This window comes from Corapipo altera, unplaced genomic scaffold (assembly GCF_003945725.1).
Source record: "Corapipo altera isolate COAL_440 unplaced genomic scaffold, ASM394572v1 22b, whole genome shotgun sequence".
In the NCBI taxonomy this organism is placed as follows: domain Eukaryota; kingdom Metazoa; phylum Chordata; class Aves; order Passeriformes; family Pipridae; genus Corapipo; species Corapipo altera.
This window is the reverse complement of record NW_020884876.1, coordinates 16,680,851-16,706,501: the sequence shown is the minus strand read 5'-3', so window position 1 is coordinate 16,706,501 and position 25,651 is coordinate 16,680,851. Positions and strand designations below refer to the sequence as shown.

The following is a 25,651-nucleotide window of genomic DNA, read 5'->3' as shown; positions in this document are numbered from 1 at the left end:
GTTGATGTATTTAGATGTCTGTTCTGAAATGTGAATTTCTCATCACAGTAAGGCTCCATATACTATATTTAGAAGTCTTAATAAATGTGGCCTGATTTTTGTAGAAGTGTTTTACTTTATACCTCTATGACTTGTCTGATAATTGTGAATATTCTTTACTTCTGAAAATGGGATCCTTTTGTGCTTAAATACCAACAGTAAAATATTTCTTTGGCCTGCTGAAACTGAGGAAATTAAGAAGTTAGAGGTGAAATACATTTATATACACTCAATAATAGAAAGATCATATAATCTGTAAATTAGTATGAAGGTGTCTTTGGCAGAACTTAAAATTTTTCTTGTACTGTTCCTTCTGTACATCCCAATTTTTAGGCCATCCAAAACCTCTGCATTTTTGCCACTTTTCTTCCTTTCATTCCCCTTCACTTTGCCTTTTGTCAGGTTAATATGAAGAGCTATCTAAGAACCATTTTTTGCTGACACAGCTGAAAGTCTGCCAGATAGAGGTCATGCTGAGACCACTGTGATAAAATGACTTTTCCATTTTCTGCTCAAGTATATTGCTTAGCAGTGGTGCATTGCCTCAAAGCTTGGGTGCAGATCTGAATCCCTGGCCTATGAAGAGGAGGAACCTGTTCAGTTCAGGACTTGAGGTTCAGATTCGTACCCCTCTCTAATTTTTTTCTTTGATACCCTTGCTTTCCTCCAGAATGTGTAACAAGCATGCTTCCAAACTTGCCTCTCAAGGCAGTGGTTGCCACTAAGTTTTTAGGGACTTGAAAGAACATGAAAGAGACCTGAAAATTCAAACCAACATACTTCCACGCACTTCACTACTATTAACTAATTATCCTGCAAATATAACTCTATGTATCACTGTCCAGCAGGACCCACTGTTTTACGTAGTACTTCTACACTGAATAGACATTGATCTCTTGCAGTATTTCAAGAGGATTTTTCTACAGAATTTCTTCTCCTCTTCAGAAATATTTGAATAAAATTTCTCAGAAACCTCTTCATGCTGCTTTACTTAGTTAAAACAGTTTGTCCGAGAAAAATACTTAGAATCTATTGGAAACTGTTTGGTTTGGTTATAATACCGAGGATTTATTTTTAGTCTATAAAAACTTGTATCTGAATAGCACCGGTCCATTTTGAGCTTGTACTGCCCTTTCATTCAAATCATGCTGCCTAATGCAGGGTGGTGTTGTCATCACCAATTGTGCAAGAATACACAGTGTATGGCAAGCTGAGGAGACTAAATTATCTGTGTCAGTGGTTTTCCCTGCTTTATTTGTGAGGTTTGTCAGTTAAGTGGTCATATGTTAAAGGCCTAGATCCACAAGTGTTCAGTATCAAAGATGCAAGTGACTTTTCTAACTACATAACAACAGGGAGTCTTGCCTATCTGTTGTGTGCCTCTGCAGATGCTTAGAATTCTTAATTGCTGTTTTCTCCCTCAAAGTTCTCTCCAAGAGAGAACTTCTCAGTATGCCCAGAGTTAAGTCTTGTTCAGGTAAACAGTTACGTCTCAGTGAGATCCACAACCTAGGTGGTGGTCTCTCGATGTCCTATATAAAATCATATTCAATCTTTGCTCTTATGGGCATACTTTCAGTTTTGCAGAGAATACAACCATGGGGCAGTGGACAGTTGTTCATTCAAAATGTATGGAGATGAAGCCCACTTCCTTACCTTTTGGAATTGTTTACTGCTTCTGTAGACTCTTGTGTCTTTCATGTTACTTTGATCACTGTGCGTTTTATTCTATACAATTGATGGAACAGCTTCAGTTGTGAACTTTGAACAAATTCCCCATGTAATTTGATGAATTTTGTTAGACTAATGCTTCACTACTGGAAGAATAGCTGCATCCTGTGTATTTTGTATATTCTGTACTTTCTTAATGGATTTATTTTTTGCAAACTCGATGGTTAACTTTTGTCCTTCAGATTATTTCTTCTGTGGCTGTTGAGTTGGTTGATGTTTACTTAATAACTGTCTGTTTTCCTTTCAGCAATGTTTCTTTTCCTATCTCTTATAATCATCTGTTGTTTTACCTGCAGCACGAAAAGAAGGTCGATATCGGGAACCACCTCCAACTCCACCTGGTTATGTAGGAATACCTATTGCTGAGTTTGGAGAAGGTGGCTCCCATCCAACCAGAAAGCCTCCAGATTACAACATAGCACTTCAGAGGTCTAGAATGGTGGCACGGACATGTGAGACTCATGGAACATCAACTCCACAGCAGCAGTCTCACGGCCATTCAACTAGCAGGCCTGCGAACAAACCTCAGTGGCATAAACCAAATGAGTCAGATCCACGTCTTGCTCACTATCCTTCTCAAGGGTTTTCCACAGAGGAAGATGGTAAATTTCTAATTGGTAGATTTTGAGTGGGCTGCATGCAAAACTGGTCAATGCTTTCACAGACACAAAGCAAATTACACACATGTATTGTGCCATAGAAATTCTTGCCATAATTTGAACTCTATTTCATTTTCAAAACTTGCTATTTGTTGACTTTTTGTAAGGGAAGGAATTCAGTTCATCCTAAATATGGTTTAAAATTTGGAACGTAGGTCCATGTGAGTCTTGGACATCCAAGTAGTTGGCTTAGACAACTTCTCTGGAGGTGCCTGTGTTCACCATGTACCTCCCCTAATTTTTTGCACTAACCATGTATTTAATGATCAAAAAGTAGCCTGGTCTATAGAATACCTGCCCATCCACCCCACAGAGCATCATTGGTGAGGTTTATTTGAACAGTCACTCACATTCTACCTGAAACTCTTATGCCGTGGACACTGGATTTTCCACTCCAACTGTTTCACATAATAAGCCCACTATGGTCTTTCTTTCTCAGTGGCCCAATTGTGTCTGCATGTTTGTGCTTTAACTCAACTATAATGCTTTTCTGTGGAGTATAGGTGTGGCTGGATTGAAGCTCTAGGCCTAGGTACTCAATATTTAGGCAGGATGGTGCCCAAATCACACATTTGAACTCTTTGTTTTGCCTAATGATAGAAAGACTAACATTCCCCTTCTCCCTCTAACTGCTTAGTTACTAAGGTTTTATGTGCAGGATGAACTCTGCAGTTGAATATGATGAGATAAAAAAAATGGAAGTCTGCCTTAACTGAATTGCCTCAAACTTTGAGAGTTACCATGACAGAGAATGTTAATTGTTTCTACCAATGTTGACTAGATTGCAGGTGTATTCAGGGAAAAATATAAGATGCCTTTCTGAAGCTACTGGCCATCTAGGAGTAGCTGTTGTGTTCCTTGGGCTGAGGAACTGCACCTAGCTCAGTTAGGCAATTGTCTTATTTTCTTCAAGAGCAAAATTACAAAGAAGTACTTCCCATGAGACCTGAAATGCACTGAAATTTAGATAGTTTTAAAGTATATACCTAATAGAATGAAATGGAAAACACGTGAGCACAGTACACATAGTTGTTATATGCACAGGTTTGTTTCATTCAGTAGCAGTCTTGTTCTGTATGAACTAAATTCTATTTTCCCTTATCCTGTTGTATTTGCAGAAGATGAACAAGTCTCTGCTGTCTAAGATTTGGACTTTTCTGGATCCAGAGTGAGCCACCTTAAAGGAGAGCACAAGAAGACGTCCCTAGAATAGGAGCCTTGGAACTACGATTAAAGGATGGTGGACTTATTTGCCTCCTTCCCTGCCTTAAAGCAGCATGGGGCTTCTTCCTCTGCCCCTCCCCCTTCTGTCCCCTCTCCCCTTGCATGTGAAATACTGTGAAGAAATCGCCCTGGCACTTTTCAAACTGTGTTGCTTGAAATGCACAGTGCAGCAATCTCCAAGCTACCACTGTCGCTGTCTGCCACATCACACAGTATCATTCCAAATTCCAAGATCATCACATCAGGATGATTAACTCTGGCTGCACTTCCCAATGCCTGGAAGGGTTTTTTTTTTTAAATCTTCCTTTTAGATTTTAATCACAATCCTAGCACTTAGTCTCATTGGGATAATGAGATAAGTTAGTTGTCAAATTACATTGGGCCTTTAACCTATGAAGAGAAAAATGCTTTGAGATCCTTCAAGGAGGCAGTGCTTATTTGCTTGTTTACAATGCCTTTGTTACAATTTTGTATGTTTGCATTTGGAAGATCAAATACTGCATCTGCATAGTAATTACAGTATTATTTCACACCTCTAAGTAGGGTTGCCAGCCTGAACTCCTGGAGAGAATATTGCTATCATGTGGCTGAGCAGGGCAGAAGGGAAGGCAGAGGCTACAGGATGCAGCCTTTCCTTGACCATCTAGCTTCGTTCTTAATGTGCCCCACCCTGGAATCTTCACAAGTTTGTAAATGTTAGTGTTAATCCCATTCTCATCTGGGTCTGGTGTAAATGCAGAAACACAGTGCTTGCAACTGGTCGATGATGGAAGAGGACACTGTGTGTCTCATACCTGTGCCTTGTGGAATGCAGGATGGCATACTGAAAAAGTGTCCCGTTCTAATAAGACAGATGGCAACCCCACCTTTAAGTTATGTACTTTTTTTTTTTTTTGCTATATAGTAGTTTATATTAAAATAAAAATTAACTGGATAACATTGCAGTGAAGCCAAGTTGGGATGTCACAGCTCATGTCAGCTGTTAACACTGATATAATAACCTCCATCTATTGACTTTGACATTAGGGGATAAACGAGCCTTTAAGTAAAAAAAATAACATGATTAGATTTACCAGCCTTTGCAATGCAGAAATAGTCACAACTGTTAATGGCTTCATGGAACACTGCATGTATAGAGAAGGCCAATGTGTAGCAACCACTTGCTCACAGCTGCTATTAACCCTAGAATGACTGAAATGACCCTCCCCTCTATTTTTGTGTTGTTTTTGCACAGACTCCGGAGAAGTGAAGGCTGCCAATCCGAGTAGTACTCAAATGTGAGGAACTGCTGGTCTTGGATTTTTTTTTTTCCATTGAACTCAACTGATCATATTGATCAGTAGATACACGTAAATAGCTTCAACTTTTAAAGATCAAATTGCAGTGTTTTTTCACTGTATCAAACAAATGTCAGTGCTTTATTTAATTCTCTCCTGTAATCATAGCTTTTGTCTATTTGCTTATATATCACATTGTCAATTATGCATCTGTAATTTTACCTGTTATATGCATTATTTGCCAGTTTTATTCTGAAGGCTATGGACCTCATGTGCATATAGAAATACAAAATCTTAGCTCTATCACAAGTTGCACAAATGTTATATAAGCATTAAGTAATTGTAGACCATAGGACTGCTAATCTCAGTTCGCTCTGTGATGTCAAGTGCAGAATGTACAATTAACTGGTGATTTCCTCATACTTTTGATACTACTTGTACCTGTATGTCTTTTAGAAAGACATTGGTGGAGTCTGTATCCTTTTGTATTTTTAATACAATAATTGTACATATTGGTTATATTTTTGTTGAAAATGGTAGAAATGTACTATGTTTATGCTTCTACATCCAGTTTGTATGAAGCTGGAAAATAAATAAATATAACATTAATGAAGTCCATATTGATTCTTATGCATTTTACATGTTCCACATACTTGAACAAATTTATGAAAAAAATTTACTTCTCTGTGTATTAATATTAAAGGGACATTGCCAAGTGATGTGGGCAAACCATTGGTGTGGAGTTTTTCTTAATATACAGTTGTGCTGCTGATAATTTTTGAAAACTTTGGTGTGTGTACTGCTGAATGAGAATGACTGATATGTTGTGTGTTCCCAGCAGAAACATTTGAGATGCCAAAAAACGTATGGTCTTTGGTGTATATAGAATGTAAACAGTTTTAAAGGTAAAATTGTGTTGATTTTATATTCTTAGTGCTGTAAAAGTAAGAAATACATGTTTTAACATTTAGATAGGAAGAAGTATGGAAAGTTTTTGCTGAACAAGGCATTTCAAGTAATAAAATTCACCCAATAGCATTCCTAGTAATAAAAGCTGACGTTAATTCAATGTTAAATCTGTAGATTTTATTTTTTTTCCCCCAGAGGTTAAATTTGTTATTTTCAATGATATGCAGAAGACTGGGTTAAAATGACACTGCTAAAGCCATTAACCTCTGTATCCTATTTAGTTTTAAAATGCCTGGCAGATGATGTTTCCAAATCTAAAATTAATTCATTGCAAAGAAAAGCAACAAAATGCTGTCGAGATTTAAGTCTTCCTAACACAACTCTAGAAATGATCCACATTCATAAGAACGTTAAAAATCAATGAAAATATAGGATTTGTAAATAAACATAGTCTTTTAATTGCTGTAATCTCTAGCACTGTAGGGAAGGAAATTATGGAGACTGTTAGATTTGTGTGGTGTGAGTGTCAGTCTGTGGCTAATACTTCTTGAGTACATTTCAACAAGCTAAAGACTACCATCGGTTTTGACATTAGTAGAATGAACATACATTTTTACAGGTCTTGTCTGCAAGTTTGTCCTTCAGTAACACTAAAGGTATGTTGATAGGGAAGTTATTCCTCTAACCAACTTGTGAGGTATTTGAACTGTTTGCACACTTGTCAGGTTTTTTCCATGTGCTTGATATAGTGTTGAATTGGGCAGCATTCCCTATCCTCCTATTTATGCCTCCATTCTGTAATTAACGTTTTTAGAACACATTATGTAGAGATGTCCTCAACACTCTGCATCCAGTACACATAGCTTAATTCATTGTGGATTGGGTGATAAAGAACACTTCACACAGCAACTGATCCAATAGAAATAAAGGCCTTGATGTGACTTCTTATGAAGTGAATTCTTATCTTGTTTTAATATAAGTAATACAGATATTGTACTTATTGTGTGGATGCAGAAAGATGCAGACAAAGACCAGTTGCTGGTATTTGGTGTTGCATTCACCAAAATCAAATAGAACACTGAGATCTAAGGAAATTTTCTTTTTTGTTTGAAGAAATGTCATTCAGTTATCTGTGCTTTTTTATGACTTTGTTTTTTTACTGAAATTACTGAGGCAGAGGCTACACCTTTATGCAGTGTGTTGCACATTGGAGTCAGCATGAATTTGTAAAAGCTGGAGTATTGAGAGTGCTGCTTAAATGGATTAACCTTAGTATCTAGAGAAGCATGCAAGTTTTACATCTGTAAATCTGACTCAAATATTTAGACCACCTAAGGCGAGGAACAGGTTTTGTTTTAAAATAACAATAAAAACAAAACCCCTCTATTTGCATCAAGACTAGTAGGAAATGTCTCATATGGATTGTAGCATACTTGAAACAAAATCAACTCTGGAGAATATGAGTAATGATTTAATTGCAAGTATTAATATTCATGAATTACTTGGTATGTGATGAAACATTACATCTGTGAACAAAGGTAATGTAGGAGCAACAGCCTCTCTAACATATGTTAAATAACACAGATCTATTGAAGAAGATATGAACATTGTTAAAACTACTCTGAAAATTGACCCCCTCTGGAGACAGCAACCATCTGAGATGATTAGTATAATATGATCAGCTATCCCTAGACTCCTTTAAGTAAGCTTTAAAGTCTTGTGTCTAAAAATGGCATGCTTTGAGAGAAGCCTGGTAGTGAAAGTAGGTTTATTACTGATGTCAGGTGGAATCTGTTACTTTCTGTTTTCCATTGGAAATGTGATAAATAGATTTTTTTAGTTTTTACTAGAATATGAAAATCTTTAAAGCTCTGTCTTGCTTATATGTAGTGAGCATTTAGGGATGAGTTGAAGGTATTCAACTACTAGCAATCATCAACTACATAATCTTAAACTATTCTCATTTGATTTTCCTGGGATTAAATTTATACAGTAACACTCCACACACCTACACACACACTGCATTCCTTGTGGGACGGGTGAGAAATGAGTCTTGACTCTCTGTGTCAAAACTCAAGTTTGTGTTAAGTAGAAGTGTTGGCTTCTCCTTAAGCACAGACTTGTCTCCCTCTGCCTTTTATTTGGTGGCACTCTCTCATGGCTTGACATGCTCAGTCTTCTCAATCAGTTTGGAGAATTTGCTTGGATTTTATTTCATTTCTTTCTTTGGTGGATCCTTAAAGGTGTAGTTTTGTCCTCAGTAGTGTAACCTGTGAAAAGAGGATCATTTTCTTTGCAGCATTGTTGTCCTTGCAGGCAATGAAATCCTTTGTATGTGTATATCAAAACATAATATATATATAAACATTGTATATGTGTGTATATATGGGAAAAAACTCCCATTATATACCACTGCAGCACCTGCATTTTTAGCTAGGATGTCTGCACTGGCATTTGAGGGGTGAAGCTTGACAATCTTTTTTTCAGTGAAACTTACACTAGAGTAGTGATTTTTCAAGTGCTTTCTCAATCACTGCCAAACTGTTTGAACATGCAGTTGTTATTTTCTGATACAGTTTAAGAAAAAAATTGTCTCTTGCCCCAGGGTCAGTCGCTGTGGCAGAGAGAAATTGCCTAGGTGGTGTGTTCAATCTGTTTTGAGGCTTTTTTCATACCTAGGGAAATATGAGGGGTTTTAAACTAGTTTCTATTCCATTTTGTGTAACAAGTAAAATGATCTGAACTGTTGCTTTCTAACAGAAGTTAGTCTATGTGGACCGGGATGGTTTTTCTTCCTTGGTGTCTTTGGTCAGAGTCCAAGTAAAACACAGGAATTTGCACTGAAAGAAAAGCAACCTTCCACACTGAGGCTTTGCTTTCAACATAGTGTAGAACTGGAAGGGTTGTTCTGATTTGATGGTCCAGAGAACCCTCATGCAACCTTGACACATTTTGCTTTTAAGAAGAGATAGCCTTTGTTGCCGCATTTCATAACTGGAAGACTGATCCATTGCCCTGGTAGTCAAAAGATAACAAGCCTCCATATACTGGTTTATGTGTGTATGAGATTTTTGCATTAAACATTCTTTAAGGTGAGTAGCTCTCTTCCTTTCTCTTTTCTTGTTCCTATACCTTACAGTGTCCGTATGTTGTTCCTGTCTGTCCTGTCAGAATAAGCCAGACTTCAGTGGGACAGGTAGAGTGGAAACTTCTGTAGGCACTCTGCACCTTGTGCAGTTTGGTTTTTTGGTTTTGTTTTTTAACGTAAATGTCCAAAACTACTGCTTGAAATGAAGCATGATCTGCATCTTGATCTGAATTTTATCCTACTTTTGTCACTGTGATTATCATGTCATCATATCCTCCTCATACAGTATTCTGATCTCTGTTATCAGTGCCTTCCAACACTGTATTCCCAGCTAGCTGTACTGTATTATTCGTAGTTATTAAATTAATAATCTGATCATTGAGAACTCCAGCAGTAGTCCTTCTCCAAACTGATGCTTCTGTGTCTTACAGCACAGTTTAAGTATAGTTTATTCTCATCTCCCAGTTGCGAGTAGGTGGTTTGTTTTACTTGATATTGTGTCCACCTTGCGTTTTATTCCTTTATGTATTTTATCCAGGATCTATAAACAATCTTCTGTTTTGAGATATGTTCTCAAGGTTTTAATAGGCCAGACTGGTGACTTGTTTGTTTCCCCCACTTTTCTCATATGTTTGTAATTCTTCAGTATATATTCAGTATATATATAGTATATTCTTCAGGGGTAGCTCCTCATGTGATCGCTTCATCGGGTCTTGTTACTCAGTCTGTGTTATCAAATACTAGCTCTTTAAAAACTAGTAAGTATAGTAGGTAGCTGTAGTTGGATTATTCCTGAGCTCTGTTCTTTCTTGGTCATATAGTGGCCCTGAAGACTTATTTTTGGTTTTGAGGCATTTATTCAGTTGAAGAATCTTTTGCTTTTTATGTCAATGGAAAAGTCTAATTCAAATTGATTTCTGTCCATTTTGATTTTTGTCTTCATCCTCCAATATACTAGTTTATCAGTCTTTGTTTGCTTTACTTGCTTTAGTTTGGGTTAGAGGATAGTTTTCCTGGTTACTTTAAAATTTGGTTTGGTTTCATTTTATGTCTTCCTCTTGCTGATGATACACATTCTGGACAGCTTTTGTGTCTTGGGTAACCTTTGGCATAAGTGAATCTTTCATTCTGTGTAATGTTAGCAGAGAAACTTGGCTGAAGAATTTTATTCGGGTTTTGGTACTGTGCTTTGAGAGTGTCTGTACCTTCTTAAAAGAGGAGAACAAGAAAACTTAAAGGTCTGTGAAACACAACTTCCAGGGAAAATTGGAGTCCTATTTACTATAGCTCCCTGAGTGGAGATACTAGCACAGTGAAATATTTAGGCTGAACAAACTTGAAACTGATGGAAGTCTTTCTGTGATTAAGGCTGAACATAAAAGTTTCTAAAGAATGTTGAGTTTTATGTTCAAATAATGTTGGTAAAATCACCAAGCTTCCTGAAATTTTGCATGCTGTGCCTTGGTCCTTATGAAGTTCATTTGACAAGTCAGTCATCATATTTGTGAAAAGCTCATAGCAAGGACTTCACTGAAATTCACGTTCCTATGTATTATGTATTTATTGCTTTTGAATATGATTCAACAAATCGTTCATGTTTAAGTGCTTTGTTGACTAAGAAAGGGTGCACTTAGCTGCTTCTCCTCTTCCCAGCACATACGTGGTTTTCCTTTCTTATGCCTCCTTTGTTGTTCTTTAGATGCATAATTCTTCCTCCCTGTTAACCTCTTCCTGTTGCTTATATTAGCAGCTTTCTCATGCAGCTTCTCTTTCCTCCTTTGTAGAACACAGCACCACCCATTTCCTTCCTCCCAAAGTGTGTTTTGTATGCAGTCCTCAGAAACAATAGAAGGAGGCAGTACTTTAGTGCTCAGAAAGCTTGAAAGGAGTGTACCCAGGCAGGGCAAATTCAGACTTCAGTCCTTTGCATGTACATAGCCCTTTTCTCAATTGTTGCCTGAAAGCTGGTTTACTCATGTTTCTTTGTAGTGCCCATATATATTCATAGCATAATTCTTACTTTGTGATCTGATGAATACAAAGCTTTTGGGTTTTTATGTGCTAAAACCATTGTCAGATAGAAATGGGTGTGGCTTAGTACCAATGGAGGGAATTGGGGAGGAGGGGAACCAAGGGAGGGGTTGTGGTTCTGGCCAGACTTCTGAAATGAAAACAGTAATCTTACAAGAGGGGTCTGTTATGTAATTAAAAGGGTTTAGTCTATCTAAACTAATTTTTAAAATCACTGCTTTTAATCATACTTGACCAAGATACATTCTCTATATAAACGTGTTTCTTTACAAAATATTGTTCAAGACCTGTACAGAACTGAACTACCTCCACGTTGTGTATTAATGCTTCCCAGGGAAGTGGTTACAGCACTTGGGCGATACTCTCAGGCACATGGTATCATTCTTGGGGCTGTTCTGTGCAGGGCCAGGAGCTGGACTTTGATGATCACAGTGTGTCCATTCCAACTCAATAGTCTTGTGATTCTGTGATTACATTTGGTTGGTTGGGATGTCTCCAGTCTGGCACTTGCATTTCAAGCAGCTGGCTTTCCAGAGTGGCACGCATTGGCACTCTTTTTTTGGTGTAGTTTTGTGTTTTGATGTTTTAATTTTCTTTATGGAAACTGATATGTCACAGGTTTATTTAATGTCTTTGAAGTCTCCCTGGATCTTCTGTAATTCACTGAGTATTGTTTGCAGTTCTTGGTTACTTATGCTACAAAGCTACCTGTGTTAAGGAGTGAATTGGGTGCATCCTACTTCTTTTCTTGTAACATGTAAGTGGGATGTAACATTGCAATTTCAGTTAGAATGCAGTAGTTTGCAGATTCTGATAGCTTCTGAATAGCTGAAGTAATGTCTTTAGGCAGTTAGTATCCTTTTCCCTTAGGGGGTTGTACTAAGGCTTGCAGAGGTAAGCAAGTGTCCTGTAGGTACTATTGACAATTTTAATTACATTTCTCTAGATATTTCTGGCAGGTATTTGAAGGTTATGGCTATACCTTCCTTCATGTTATCTTTGAGTTATGGACATAAAAATGCCATCACTTGTGGGCAAAGCACCCTTAAAGGCCTATTTGCATATCTGGTAGAGTCACTGTGCACAAATACAATTTTCAGAATATCAATCCACTTGCAGAGAGCAAGTTACTTTATTCAGTCAAGTTATACTGTCTGTAACTATCACGAAGAGTATGAGTTGGTTTAGTGTTTGTTTAAATCACTTGGATCTGATGCAGACATTATTTTGGTGTCCTTGCAACTACTGGTCTGGGGTTTAAGTGTCTAATTTCAGCCTTTGTTTTACAGAATTTGGGTTTTTTTTTAGTTCAATGAGTTCTTCCTGAGGTAGGTGTGGCACACTACATCTTTTTAAATCTTTACTGACCTCTAAGCTGCTGGGATGTCACACCACATTGTTTGTTCTTAGTTCTTTTCTGATTTGTTTTTTATTCACCTAAGTATTGCTTGAATTTTTTGTTTCAGCTTTAGGATCATTGAGGTTTCTGAATTTGTTTTTCAACCAAAATCAGGAGTATCTGAGGTGTTTATGTAGCATCTGCAACGTCAGCCTTTATTCCTTTCATAGATGTAAACTTGTCCTTGGTTTTAGTGTTGTCCTGATGTCCTCGTAATTTTAATAGCTTTGGCTGAAATTTCACTTTCCACTTCTGCATACTGCTAAAGAAATCTTTGCAGCTGAATGTATTTGCTGCCTGCTGATGTGCTGATACTGTTCCTCTTTGTGTTTGGTGCTAGTCCAAGAGTCACAAATTATTTCTTTTCCTTGTGTTGAGGTGCACTAATGCTATATGCACAAGCTACACTTGACACCTAAGATGGACTTTTCTTGGGCATAGTTTCATTTGCAGCAGCTAGTGAAATGTCAGTTTGTCTTGTATCCTGTCCTAGCTTGTAATGCTAGAATTCTTAATTCCTCATACAATTCACAGGTGCCTGAAGAACTTTCTCATTGTAGTCTGTACTGTAATGTTGTCTTTGCCGATTATTTTTTTAAAACAAGCTGCCATACTGTGTATTGGTTGTCCTGATTAAGATGTTCCTAAAGGAATCATTTTTGTGGCTGGAAAACTGAGTAACCCAGGTTTGCAACTGTTTCTGCTGCAGATAGATGCTTGGGCTTCCTTAGTCCATTTGGCAAAGACTGGAAGTAAGAAGTGCATAAGTATCTAGATATGTAGTTGGAATTCTCAACACTTTATACTGTGGAGTGAATAACCATGCTTATTTCTAATTAGTAGAAAAACAATAATACTATGGTTTTTTAACAAGATTTCTATAAGCAAAAGATAAACTCCTTTGTATTAAAATAATCCACCTTTAATTTCCTGCTCCCACTCCCTGATATTGCAACTATATTATCCAGTGTTTGTTCTAACACTGTTTGATTATGATTTAGACCTCTGTTGTATTTTCTTCTAGTGAGTCATCCCAATGGCTACATGGTTTGCTATGTAATTTCATCACAGCAGCAGTCCCAGTTCAGTTCACTCTGGAGTGACTGGTGCTCTGTAGCTGAGAGGGTCCTGCCTTCAGTCCTGATGAATATTTATGGCAGTTGCCATTTGGCATGGGTCACTACAAAATTGTGGTTGAAGCATGAACTTCTGCAGATTTCTGGTGCTCTGAAAATGTGCATAAATAAAAAGCACACGTGAATGAATGGGAAGAATGCAAATTGCTGGCCTGCTGAAAGCGGTCATGTCCCCCATTCATCCAAATGAGCTGCTTGACAGTAGTTCAAGTCCCTGTGGCATGATGAGCTGAAGGCTTTCTTGTGGGCTGTCCCACTTTCAGTGCCTTGTTGAATCCCTGCCTGACTTGTGTCCTTGTGGAGACAACAACATAAAGCTGACTTAGCTGAGTGATCAGTGGTGTTCTTTTGATTATTCACCTCAGATAGTCAAATAAATTGCTGTTGCTGCTGTTTGGAAGTTTGGGGATTGTAGGTTAATGTTTTATACATTATTTTACTTCTCTCTTCAGCTATATATCTTCCAGTCTTTGTCAGTTTAGTCTATACCAATATTTGTTTCATATACAAGATTTCACTGCATTGTATGAGCACAATCTGCCCTTCATTCCAGTCCCTCCCCACTGTCTACCTTCACTTACTACATCCAATTTGTTTGCTTAATTTAGACTGAAGACCCTTTGAGAAAGGCAGTATGCATTTATAAAATATTACCATTGGATAACTTTTGGATTTTTTTTTTTCTCGAAGCATGCTCTGCATTACCAAGGTTATGAAAAAAAAAAATAAAAAGCACCCAGTTGTCTGCAGATTTCTTAAATTATAGATGCACATTTAAATAGTTTAAGAAACACTGCTTGCTCTGTGAAGGTCACCTTCTTTCTGAAATATTATTTTATAAATTAAATGTGCTGGGATTTTAGAAACATGGAATTGGCCAGATGTACCGAATCAATACCTTTCACAAAACTGCTAAAAATATGTACTTAAAGAATACTACATGTTGATGACATAGCATTTATTCTTATTACAATAAATGGGATTTTTCAAAGATGAGAGTTCAGTTAAACTTATTGACATTTTCATACACACTTAAGGAAGAAAAATAGTGATAGAATGACTAAGACTGCTATTGTTATAATGGTCTGGAGAATTTGAACAAATTTAATGCTTATTTCAATCTTCAAATTTTGCTCAGCACAAAAAATTACCTTAGCACTTCCAAGTCTTTGTTACAAAATGGTTTATTTAATTCCAAGGAGAAAAATGTATAAGGAAGGTAATTACTCCAAACCACAGAATAGACATCATGCTAGTCTGACCTTCATACATCTTTATGTATACTTACATTCTGGGCAAACCACAAGCATGCAGAGCATGCATAATACCCTTTAAAAAGTCTTCAATGCACTTAGTTTTGCAAGACAGGGTGGCAGCAATTCTTTCATTGGCCATCAGTCAGGTGAGATTAGATCTCTTTAGTTTACAGATGTCATTTCTTCTTCTCATATCACTCATAAATGAGTGATAAAGGTAATCCAGACTAATACTAAGAACAAAGTACAATTCAGAGAATAGGGCATAAAATAATATGAGAAAATTACTACTTAAAATTATACCATGAGAATTAATACTCAAAGAAAACAGTTCTGAAATTTTAGGCTTTAAAATTCAGTGGTCTGTATTCATAATGATAACTTATATTTGTAGGTTGACAGGACGATTCTGCCTGCAGATCATTACTTTGAACCCTTTTTGAATCTCCCTTTCATCTAAGATATGGTAAGTAATAAACTGTCTACACATGTTTACATATGAGTAGGGTGCTGGGGCAAACAAGGCTTGAGGCAAACACGGTATGTTTGGCATGTTTATAGTCTCCTTTGACAATAGTCTACAGTAGAGGTATTGCTAGGGTCAAAAAGGCCTACCCACCCCAGGACCTGGGTCAGGAACATCACCAGGAAACTTCCCAGTTGATATGGCCCTTGGGCTGCTACCTATTACTGCTATTCCGTGTGGGTGGTGATGAAGTTGCAATGTGTAGTCCAAGGGCAGTCAAAAGAGGCTTCAGGGCCTTGGATTGGTAATGGAATCCAGAGCACAGGCTGTATTTAACTCTAGCCTTCCACTTGCAGGCAGCGACATCAGATGAAACAGACAGGCCCAGATCCTTAAAACATTTTTCCACAGTTGGTGTCACTGACACAATTTTGGGATTTTTGATAATGGGATGGCCTACACTGCACCCAGCCATCCCAGTGTCAGATGGAATTCACATTTCTCAAAGGAGGAAGAGGGTCTTTCCTCACAAGCTAGTGGAGCTCAGTGACTGACAGAGCTTTAAAAATTAGATTTGAAGGAGGATGGGGATAATACCAGACTGCCATGACAAGCTGTGGGATGACACACCAAAGTTAGAGAGACAGGGTGCTGGTGAGGGCCCTCAGCCTGTTGCTCTGAGATGTGCTGGCTACACTGAAGCACACTTGAACTCTTACAGAGACGAGCCATGTATAGGATGAGCCAGAAAAGGAAAGTCAAAGAAATCATACTCCCCGTGATGAGCAAAACTGGTAACAAGGGACAAGGGGAAGGATGAGGTTCTCAACAACTATTTTGCCTCAGAATTCACTGGCAGTCTCTCTTCCCATACCTCTTGAATGGATGGATTGCAAGACAGGGACTGCAGAAGCAAATTACATCCCTCTGTAAGGGAAGACCAGGTTTGTGACCACCTGAGGAACCTCAATATACATAGGTCTATGAGACCTGACAAGACACATCCCAGAGTTGAGTCCTGAGGGAATTGGCTGATGTAGTTACCAAGTCACTCTTCATGATATTCAAAAAGTCATGACAGTCATGAGAAGTCCCTGGTGACTGGAATATGGGAAACATTACACCCATTTTTAAAAAATGTAGAAAGGAGGACTCTGGGAACTACCAACCTGTCAACATCACCTCTGTGCCTGGCAAGATCTTCCTAGAAGCTATGCTAAGGCACATGGAGGGCACAGAGGTGATTTGAGACAGCCAGCATGGCTTCACCAAGTGCAAGTCTTGCTTGACCCACCTGATGGAGAGATCAAAGGAGGTGATTCTGCCCCTCTGCTCTGCTCTCATGAGACCCCAGCAACAGAGTCCTTGGTTCAGTTCTGGAGCCCTCAACACAGGGAAGACATGGACCTGTTGGAGCAGGTCCACATGAGGGCCACAAAAATGTTCATAAGGATGGAATGTGTCTCCTATAAGGAAAGACAGAGAGTTGGAGTGGTTCAGATCAAAGAAGAGAAGGCTCTGAGGAGACCTTATTGTGGCCTTTCAGTATGAAAACTTTTTAACAGGGCCTATAGTGCTAGGACTAGAGGTAGTGGTTTTAAACTAAAAAAGGGTGGATTTAGACCAGAAATGAGGAAGAAAGTTCTTACAATGAGGGTGATGAAACACTGAAACAAGTTACCCAGAGAGGTGGTAGGTGCCTCATCCCTGAAAACATTAAACTCAGGCTGGATGGTGCAATCTGATCTAGTTGATGTACCTGCTCATTGCAGAGGCGTTGGACTAGATGAACTTTAGAGGTCCCTTCCAACCCAGACTAGTCTATGATAGTCTCTATGTCACCAGAAGATCAGGATTTTTCTTGCATCCAAAATGTGTGCTAGGTTTTTAAGACACATGGAAAACATCTGGAGAATAATACAGATGGGATAAAAAAGGACAGAGATATTGTGTTTAAAAAAGTGACAAAGAGGAATGGGGAAATCACAGCTGTATTCTTAAAATTCCTGATACCAGTTTGTGCCTGAGCATTGCAGTGGGCTTCAAAAGGAGCATCTAGATATTATAAATAGATTATATAATTGCATACAACCAAAGTAGAAATTAAGGGAAGGAAAGGCAGGATGAAGAGGAGGGCAGCTGAAGAACTATAACCAATAAGAGCAGGACTGCCCTGAGTATATATCCCTGTGTGCCTGCAGATGAAGTGCAGCAATGCTTCCTGCATCTGTTTTGTCAGCTTTCCTTTTCTTTTCTGCAAGATTTGCAAATTAACAGCTTGGTACTTTGCACATCTGGGCCTAGGTGTTTCGGGGAGAGATCCCTGACTGCCAAGCTAACCTGAAAATGCTGTATGAACATTTGTATTATTTCTCATTTATGAGGCAAGGCTGAGAGATGAGTCTCGGCATGTGCTGGAGACCTCGTGTGATGGCTGTGCGGTACTGCACTGCTTCTGAGAAGGCCTGGAAATGTTATTTGGGCTTTTCTGCAAAAGTGCAAAAATATCCTGAGATGATTACTTAGTTATGAGAGAGGGTTGGTTTGTTTGTGTGTTTTGGGGTTTTTTTTTCTGTTTTGGTTGGTTTGTTCATTTTTGGTTGGTTGGTTTGTTTTTTTCTTTCTCCTAAAAATGGTGCTGCAAAATTCTTCAATTTTGAAGTCCTAGCTTTGTAAAGAATATTGACTCTCCTCTGAAGGTAGGAACAAGACTAGAAAAATCAGCTGTATTTTAGAAAATGGTATGGTATCCACACATGGTAACTACATGTATATTGAAGAGGTATGTTTACTCTAGAGTAAATTTCAGAGAACCTGACATTGCAGGAGATTTTTTTCCTTGTTTTTCTTTTTTTTTTTTGTTTGGTTTTTCTTTGTTTGTTGTTGTTTGAGGGGGTTGTTTTAGTTTTTTTTTTCTTTGTTCTTGGTCATTTGTTTTTTTGAATTTTTTTTTTAAAGTACATCGTGATCATGAGCCAGCCCTGAGTTCTTGGAATTGGTTAGCATGTCCAAGGAGAATGGAAGAGTTGAGAATGTGGTTCTCTAAACTGTCTAATCCTACTTAAAGTGTTAAAAATAATTGAATTTTAGTATCTCTATTATTCAATTTTGAGTAGTCTACCTTCAAGCCCAAGTTCTGGGAGCACATGTGTCCTCTTTACATTTGGAGATTGTTACTCTGAAGACAAGACATGCGAGATGAGATTAGTGAGTGAAACTGCCCTTTTCAGGATTTTACAGGAACCTCTGCATGTATGTCCAAACCTCATTGCATCAAAAATGTAATGAATGGAATGAAATACTTGTCTCTCCAAACCTATTTCCATTATATTGACTCTCCATTGTAACTTCATTAATGTGCAACTTTTGATGTTTGAATGTTTGAACTTTTTGGTCACAGTAGAGATCTATGTCAGGTGCTGCACCAGTATCAAAAAGTAACCTAAAAATGGGACAACAACTGAAGAGTGTGAAACAAAATATGGGTTTTTTGTTTGTTTGGTTTTTAATCCTTGTTTCCTGCATGGATTTTCTGATATTTGAAGCCCAATAACCTTTCTCCTACAACTTTTTATACATCAACGGAACACTAACTATACATCCCATGTATACTGTCACATTTCAAAGAGATGGAAATTGTATGTGAGTACAATATAGTGTAGAAAAGTTTTGTTATTCAGGAATAAAGAGTAATATCTTAAGCACATTATTAGAGTTATCAAAATTTATGAATTTTCCTTAGTAGTGACTAAATCCTTGGGGGAGCACTTGTGTTCTGCAAAACATGCTGTTAAGAAGCATGTTTCAAGCTGCTTTATTATATTAGAACTGGGAAGGAAAAGTCTGGGCACTGAAGCTTTTTGGAAAAAACATGCACCAAATGCTATGAGCCTTGTTATAAAAAACAAAATCATGCAAGCTGACAGCAGGTGGTTATTTCAACTTGATCTATTGCCAACAAGTGTGTCACTGAATGTTTCTTGGAGGTCAGCAGGCCATCTTGGATGGGGACTGGCACACAGACACTTGGCAAACAGGCAAATATTCCCACTAGCTTTGCTCCCAAGTTGGTGTTCTACTTGACTCCTTGGTTATTGGAAGAAAAAACTTAATTTGCAAATATGTTTTGGTAGTGGAAGACACATAGGAAAAGTGACGTGTTAAGTGTTGCCAATAGCAAGATAAGAATCTTTACTCTGGAAGGTAAAAACAGCTGTGGCTAAACAGACAACTTCAAAATCTGTCAAAAAACTATAACAGCTCCAAAGATCTCAAAATCCATGGTAAATGCTACTCAGCAGAATGACTTTTGGAAAGCCTGAAGAGGAAACAAATTCAGTTCATGAGAGATTTTAACAAAAATTTCCTTGTCCAATAATTTAAACTGTTTGCATTTGCTTTCATTGCTGAACATAGTAAGTAGCCTTTAAGCTACTTGACATTTGGAATGGTTTTCTGCGGCTCTGCCTGCCAACTCTTCCTGCAAGACTTTTAGCTTTGCCTGTGTGCATGTTCTTGATGGCTAGAAGTATGTAGCATTTGCAAGGCATAACTTGTCTAAGTTTCACAGAATCACAGAATGGATGAGGTTGGAAGGGACCTTCAGAGGTGATCTGGTCAAACCTGCCTGCTCAAGCGTGGTCACCTACAGCCAGTTACCCAGAACCATGTCCAGATGGCTTTTGAGTATCTCCACAGAGGAAGACTAACACCTCTTCTGGGCAACCTCTGCCAGTGCTCAGTCACCCTCACAGTTAAAAAGCATTTCCTTGTGTTCAGATGGAGCCTCCTCGTGTTCCAGTTTGTGCCCATTGCCTCTGGGCCTCTCACTGAAAAAAGCCTGGCTATGTCACATTTATGCTATCCCTTTAGATATTTGTACACATGTATAAGATCCATCTTGAAACTTCTCTTCTCCAGGCTGAACATAGAATCATAGAAAAAACAGCAAAAGTGCTCTCAACCTTTCCTCATAGGAAAGATGCCCAGTCCCTTATTTATCTTAGTGGCCCTTCAGTGTACTTTCTCTAGTATGTTCATCTCTTTCCTGCACTGGGAAGCTCAAAATTCAGTGTTGCCTCATAAGTGCTGAGGAGAAGGGAAGAATTGGCTCCCTCAGCCTGCTGGCACTACTCCTCCTAAAGCAGCGCAGGAACCCATTACCCTTCTTTGCTGCAAGTGCACATTGCTGGTTCATGGTCAACTCGATGTCCACCAGGATCCCGAGATCCTTTTTCTCAAAGCTGCTTCCCACATGAGTAGCTGTTAGTGTATATTTGCATCTGGGATTGTTGCTTCCCAGATGCAGGACTTTACACTTACCCCTACTGAACTTTGTGAGGTTCTTGGCAGCCCGTTTCTCCAGACTGTCAAAGTTCCACTGGATGGCAGCACAACCCTCTAGCACATTAACTACTCCTTCCAGTTCTGTATCAACAGCAAATCTGCTGAGGGTACACTCTCTGCCCCATCATCCAAACCATTAACAAAAATGTTGCACAGGACTGGACTTAGTGTTGACCCCTAGGTCATTAGGGGTCACTGCTTATTACTGATCTTCAACTAGACTTCCATCAGTTTCCACCCCCTGGGCCAGGATGTTCAGCCAGTTTTCAATCCATCTCACTGCTTATTCAGCCCATGCTTTAACAGCTTCTCTATGAGGTCCTACTGTGAAAGAGTGTCAAAAGCCTTACTGAAGTCCAGGTAAACAATATCCACTGCTCTCCCATCATCTATCAGACTAGTCATTTTATTGTAGAAGTTTATCACATTTGTCAAGCGTTATTTCCCCTGAGTGAAGCCATGTTGACTACCCCTTTAATATTCTTTCATATGCCTGGAAATAGTTTCTGAGATTAGCTGCTTCATCACCTTCCGGGGACTGAGGTGAGCTGACTGAATTGTAGTTCCCTGAGTCCTCCTTCTTGAAGACTGGAGAGACATTTGTTTTCCTCCAGTCTTCTAGTACTTTTCTCAATTGCCTTGATTAATCAAAGATTATCAAAAATGGTCTCATGATGACATTGCCCTGCTTCTTCAGCACTTGTGGGTGTATCCTGTCAGGGCCCGTGGACTTATGTAAATCCAGGTTGCAGTATCCCCTGACTTGATCTTTTTCTACCAATCTCCTTGCTAGAGAATTTCCTCTTGATCTCTGGGAACTAGAGGTTCTGAAGGCCAGACTTGCTAGAATAGGCTGAGGGGTAGAAGGCATTTGGTACATCAACCTTTTCCAATATCCTATGTCCCCAGGGGCCCTGCTTCATTCAGCAGTGGGCCCATATTTGCATGTAAGTGCATGTGTAATCAAGCTCCTAAAAATGTTCATGGGCAATATTTTTGGAGAATTCACCAATTAAATAATTTAGTACATTAGCATAAAGGCCTTGCTAGAAGCATTGGGTACTATCAAAGCTCTCTTTTCTGTTACTGTATTAACATGAGGGCCTTATTACAAGAGAAACCATCTCTTCTGTTTCACAATCTGTTACATTATAATCATGTTCTAAATACTGTTACTGCTGTTGGGGATGGATCCAGCTGGTACTTATTATCTCAACAGATTCATTGTATGATGGGAAACTCCATGTAGTTGTATCAGTTGACTATAACCTACTTTAGGGGTAGAAAAATACAGTCTATTTTAATGGGAAGATACCCACTAAGATAAAAGAATAAAAGATGTTCTGAGAAAATTAGGTGAGTTTTCTGGGTTTCTTTTTTTTTTTTTTTAATCTAGGTTTTTCTCCTCATTGGTGTTCTGAGGATTTATTCAGGAATTTTATTATCATGCATTTTCTTTGAATTGTGAACTGGTAATTTTTCAGACATATATTTAAGGAATAGGTTTGTGTAATAATGTTAGCCAAATTTCAAGTGCCTTCAGTACACTGTATGTCTCTTTGTATGCACAGATTGTGATGTACACATGGAAGCTAAAAATGTTTGCAGTTGCAAAACTGTCATATGTAGGTTTAAAAATGCTGCAGTTATGTTTCAAAATAATATTTATTAGCAGATCCATTCACAGGCCTGAGAAATTCCTACCTTCAAACAATGTACTTCCTATAGTCATTATCTTAATGTTGAATACCCTAATAATAAATTTACAACCCTAAAATATGAGGGTATTAAATAACTGAATAGAAATCGGTCTATTTTAAGAAGAAAGGACTTCTTAGGTGATAAGTTTTACACATCCAACATAGGACTTAAGCAGTGCTCCCTTTCTGCAGAATTATTAGATTTTTTAATGGAAAACATTTGAGTTTGAGTTTCTTTTTCATTAGCAAAATTAACTTTTTCTGCTTGTTCCTTTCTTCATGCTCCTTCCCACCCCTTAATATGCAGTGTTACTTAAGCCAATCCAAATAAGCTGCCTATGAAATAGGCAGCCCCATCTTGGGCAAGCTGCTCTCACTTTGTGTTAGCATAGACATTTTATGTGCCGGATACAGAAACTGATATGACTGGAAACAACTTCAAAGAAAAAAAGGTGTAGCTGGATCAGTTTCCCATAGTGAGTGGTGACAGAGAAGAGGAAAAAGAAACATGTGTCCAGAAAGTGAAATAATCCCATTTTAGTAACTTCAGCCTTCACTCACCCTGTAATTCCTTATTGTCCAGCCTCTGTTATCTTTGTGTGATGCTGGCTGACTCAATGTATGGAAATGTGCAGCACTTGGCTGGTCCTGCCACCTCATGCAGTTTTCTGCCCTGTCCCCAGTCCTAGACAGGCAGTGCAGCCAGATGTGCAAGGGAATGTAGGGGTTCTGCCTGTATTGCAGAGTCTGCTTGCTTCTCAATCTTGTAAAATGCTGCTTTAGATGATGCCAGACTCCCATTGCAGCTAAGCTGTTTGTTACAGCAGCTTTTTCTAGAAATGATGAGATGCTGCAAGTGAAGTTTCAAAGAAGAGTGACAGAGGGAGAGGATAAGCTGGTGCTGGATTAAACATGGTGTTTACTTTCTCCATTTAGACATTACATGCAAATGCAGGTGATATATGATAATATTAGTCTAGCTACTTTCCTTGTATTTTACATGTGCTATTTCCTTGCATTTTACTTAAGCTACCTGCATGTACATATGGCAACATATTCGTACTCTGTATATGTATTTAGCAAGAGAGCCTCAGTGAATTTGTGATTCCATCCATGGTGTTTGTTGTAGGCATAAATTGAAGTTATGTTATTGATACAAAGGCAAATGGTTCATCTTGCTTTCAGCAGAGAGGAATTCCTGATACCACTTACATAAGAATCTGAAGGGGGTGAGCAAATGGCTTTTAAAAGTGACTCTCAACCCATTAAAATAAGATACAATCCCAACACAGATTGTGTGATGAAAGTAATGCTAAATTTAATTCAACTCCCCTAACCTACCCACAAAAAATCAAATCAACAAAAAAAACCCCAACAAAAAACCCCAACAAAACTCAACAGCCTCAAACTCAAGTTATGTCTTGGTCTATAAAAGAAAAAAAATCTTCTAAATAAGTTTGTGATCTGTGTATTAAAATGATCAAGTTCATTTCTAACAGAGGAAACACTGTAAAATACTCCTGTTTTCCCCCTTGATTTAGAGATACTAAAGTATTCTCTTAGGAGAGTTTAAAGATTTCTTTGAACCTTGAACAGTGCAATTCGGTTCTCAGCTCCAGGCAACTGGTTTTATACCGGTTAACTTTACTTTCTCAGAAGTTAAAAGCTAAACTCTGGTTTCCAAGAAAGCAGAGGAATGCAGTCAATCATAGGATTTAATATCATGTCAAAACTTTGAGGTTTTGTTTGTAGTGTTATGAGGAAATGCAAGGAAATGTAGTCTAAGGAAATGGGTATCTGTGATGAACATGCAGGCTATCTTTAGTAAAAACCCTCAAACGTGAAAGAGGATGTTGGCATTCAAACTCATTCACTGCTCTGTAACAGACTTTCTAAGCTTCTTGATACTGCAAGAAGTTCACTCAGGTGAAACTACATTTGTTGCCAGATTGGGTATAGTAACGTAATATGTCAGTGCTATTTATCTTTACAAAATAGTTTACAGAGAGGGTCCACCTAAGGTCTGCAATGCTCAGTACTATACAACAACTGTGACACTTGCTTTTTGGCCCTATCATAGCAGATCTGTACTGGGGCAGAGTTAGCAGGTAATGTTCTGCAGGTACTTGGCAACTGAACCAACAGGGTCCTCGCAGTGCCTGTCTGAAAGTGAATATTTCTTTAGATAATTTCAAATGCAGGTTCATACCTTCTAAGGCCATGTGGGGTTTTTTGTCTGCGCGCGTGTTATCAAAGGTATTATTGACATTTCTGTCAGCAGGTTGAATACAATTGAAATAATTCTTGGTGCCCATCTAACCCTGCACAGAGAACTGCGGTGACAACAGTCACCTGTGTGCCTTCAAGTCCCGAGTCGAGGATTTATGTTTTCTTTGGTTGGACCTAAAAAGATTCAGGTGGAGGATGTTTTTGCAGTCACGGTACAGACAGGTAGATGATGACTAGACTTAGTATTTTACAGAAGTGCTATGGACAGAATAGGCTGCTTTCCTAACATGTAACATAATGGTTGTTTGAACTGAGAAAGGAGAAGAATAATTTAACACTTTTGAGCTGGTTTTCTCTATAGTTGAAATTTATTTCACTTCTCTAAGGCCTTTGAGTTTTCAGAAGGTGAAGTAGCAATTGCTATTTTTGGGTCTCTGTGTACATACAGGTATGTATGCAAACATACCTGTATGAGTTACCAGTTTGATCTTAATTATCATGTCTCTTCTAATGTTACAGATAATTCCATTCAGCCCTAAGATACCCGGGGTTTTTATCTTTATATAAATATATACTTTTTTTTTAGGCAGAATGAGGTGCTTTTTTTTTTTTTTTTTTTTTTTTTTTTTTACTGCAACACAAATGAGCTTCCAACTCACAAGCTCACTTTTAAGACCACTTAATACAGTGTTAACAATTCTTCTTGGAAGATGAAGCTTCGTAATGTTTGTAGAATAAACACAGAGCTAGAATTCAAGTCTGAAAATAATTTTATTTGGCAACAGTTCTGGCCCATCGTTTTCTATTGTTTTTACTATCCCAAGGAGTGAGGGAAGGGTCGGCTTTTTCTTTCAGAATTTGAAACATAATGACCCGTTATAGGAATGCGACGATGATTTAGAAAGCTGGTTTATTTTTGTTTCGATTTCTCTGAGGCTTTCGTGGTTTTCTCCCCTGTAGCTGCTCTGACTGCCCAGCAGCCGCCTTGCCCCGCGTGTCGCGGGGAGCAGGCGCCCCACCGCGGCGACTGGCGGGAACTGCAGAGCAGCTGTTCCGGACGGACGGACGAACACGTGAGGAATCCACATGCAGAGGACGCTGCAATCCAAGGAGAGCTTAAGAATGTGTGTTCAAGGCGTGCACTGTTCTATATATTAATAC

The 25,651-nt window shown here is 38.4% G+C and overlaps 1 protein-coding gene across 7 annotated transcripts in view; it reads left to right on the top strand.

The window, feature by feature from the left end:
* Window positions 1-5,659, top strand: part of RAPGEF2 (Rap guanine nucleotide exchange factor 2) — a 180,387-nt gene extending 174,728 nt beyond the window's left edge. For all 7 annotated transcript variants that reach the window (XM_027635506.1, XM_027635504.1, XM_027635505.1 and 4 more), the window contains 2 exons: window positions 2,067-2,372; window positions 3,548-5,659. In XM_027635506.1, coding sequence (XP_027491307.1) covers window positions 2,067-2,372; window positions 3,548-3,573 — 332 coding nt within the window. In that variant the 3' untranslated portion in view covers window positions 3,574-5,659. The remainder of the gene's footprint in view (window positions 1-2,066; window positions 2,373-3,547) is intronic.
* Window positions 5,660-25,651: the final 19,992 nt, after the last annotated feature.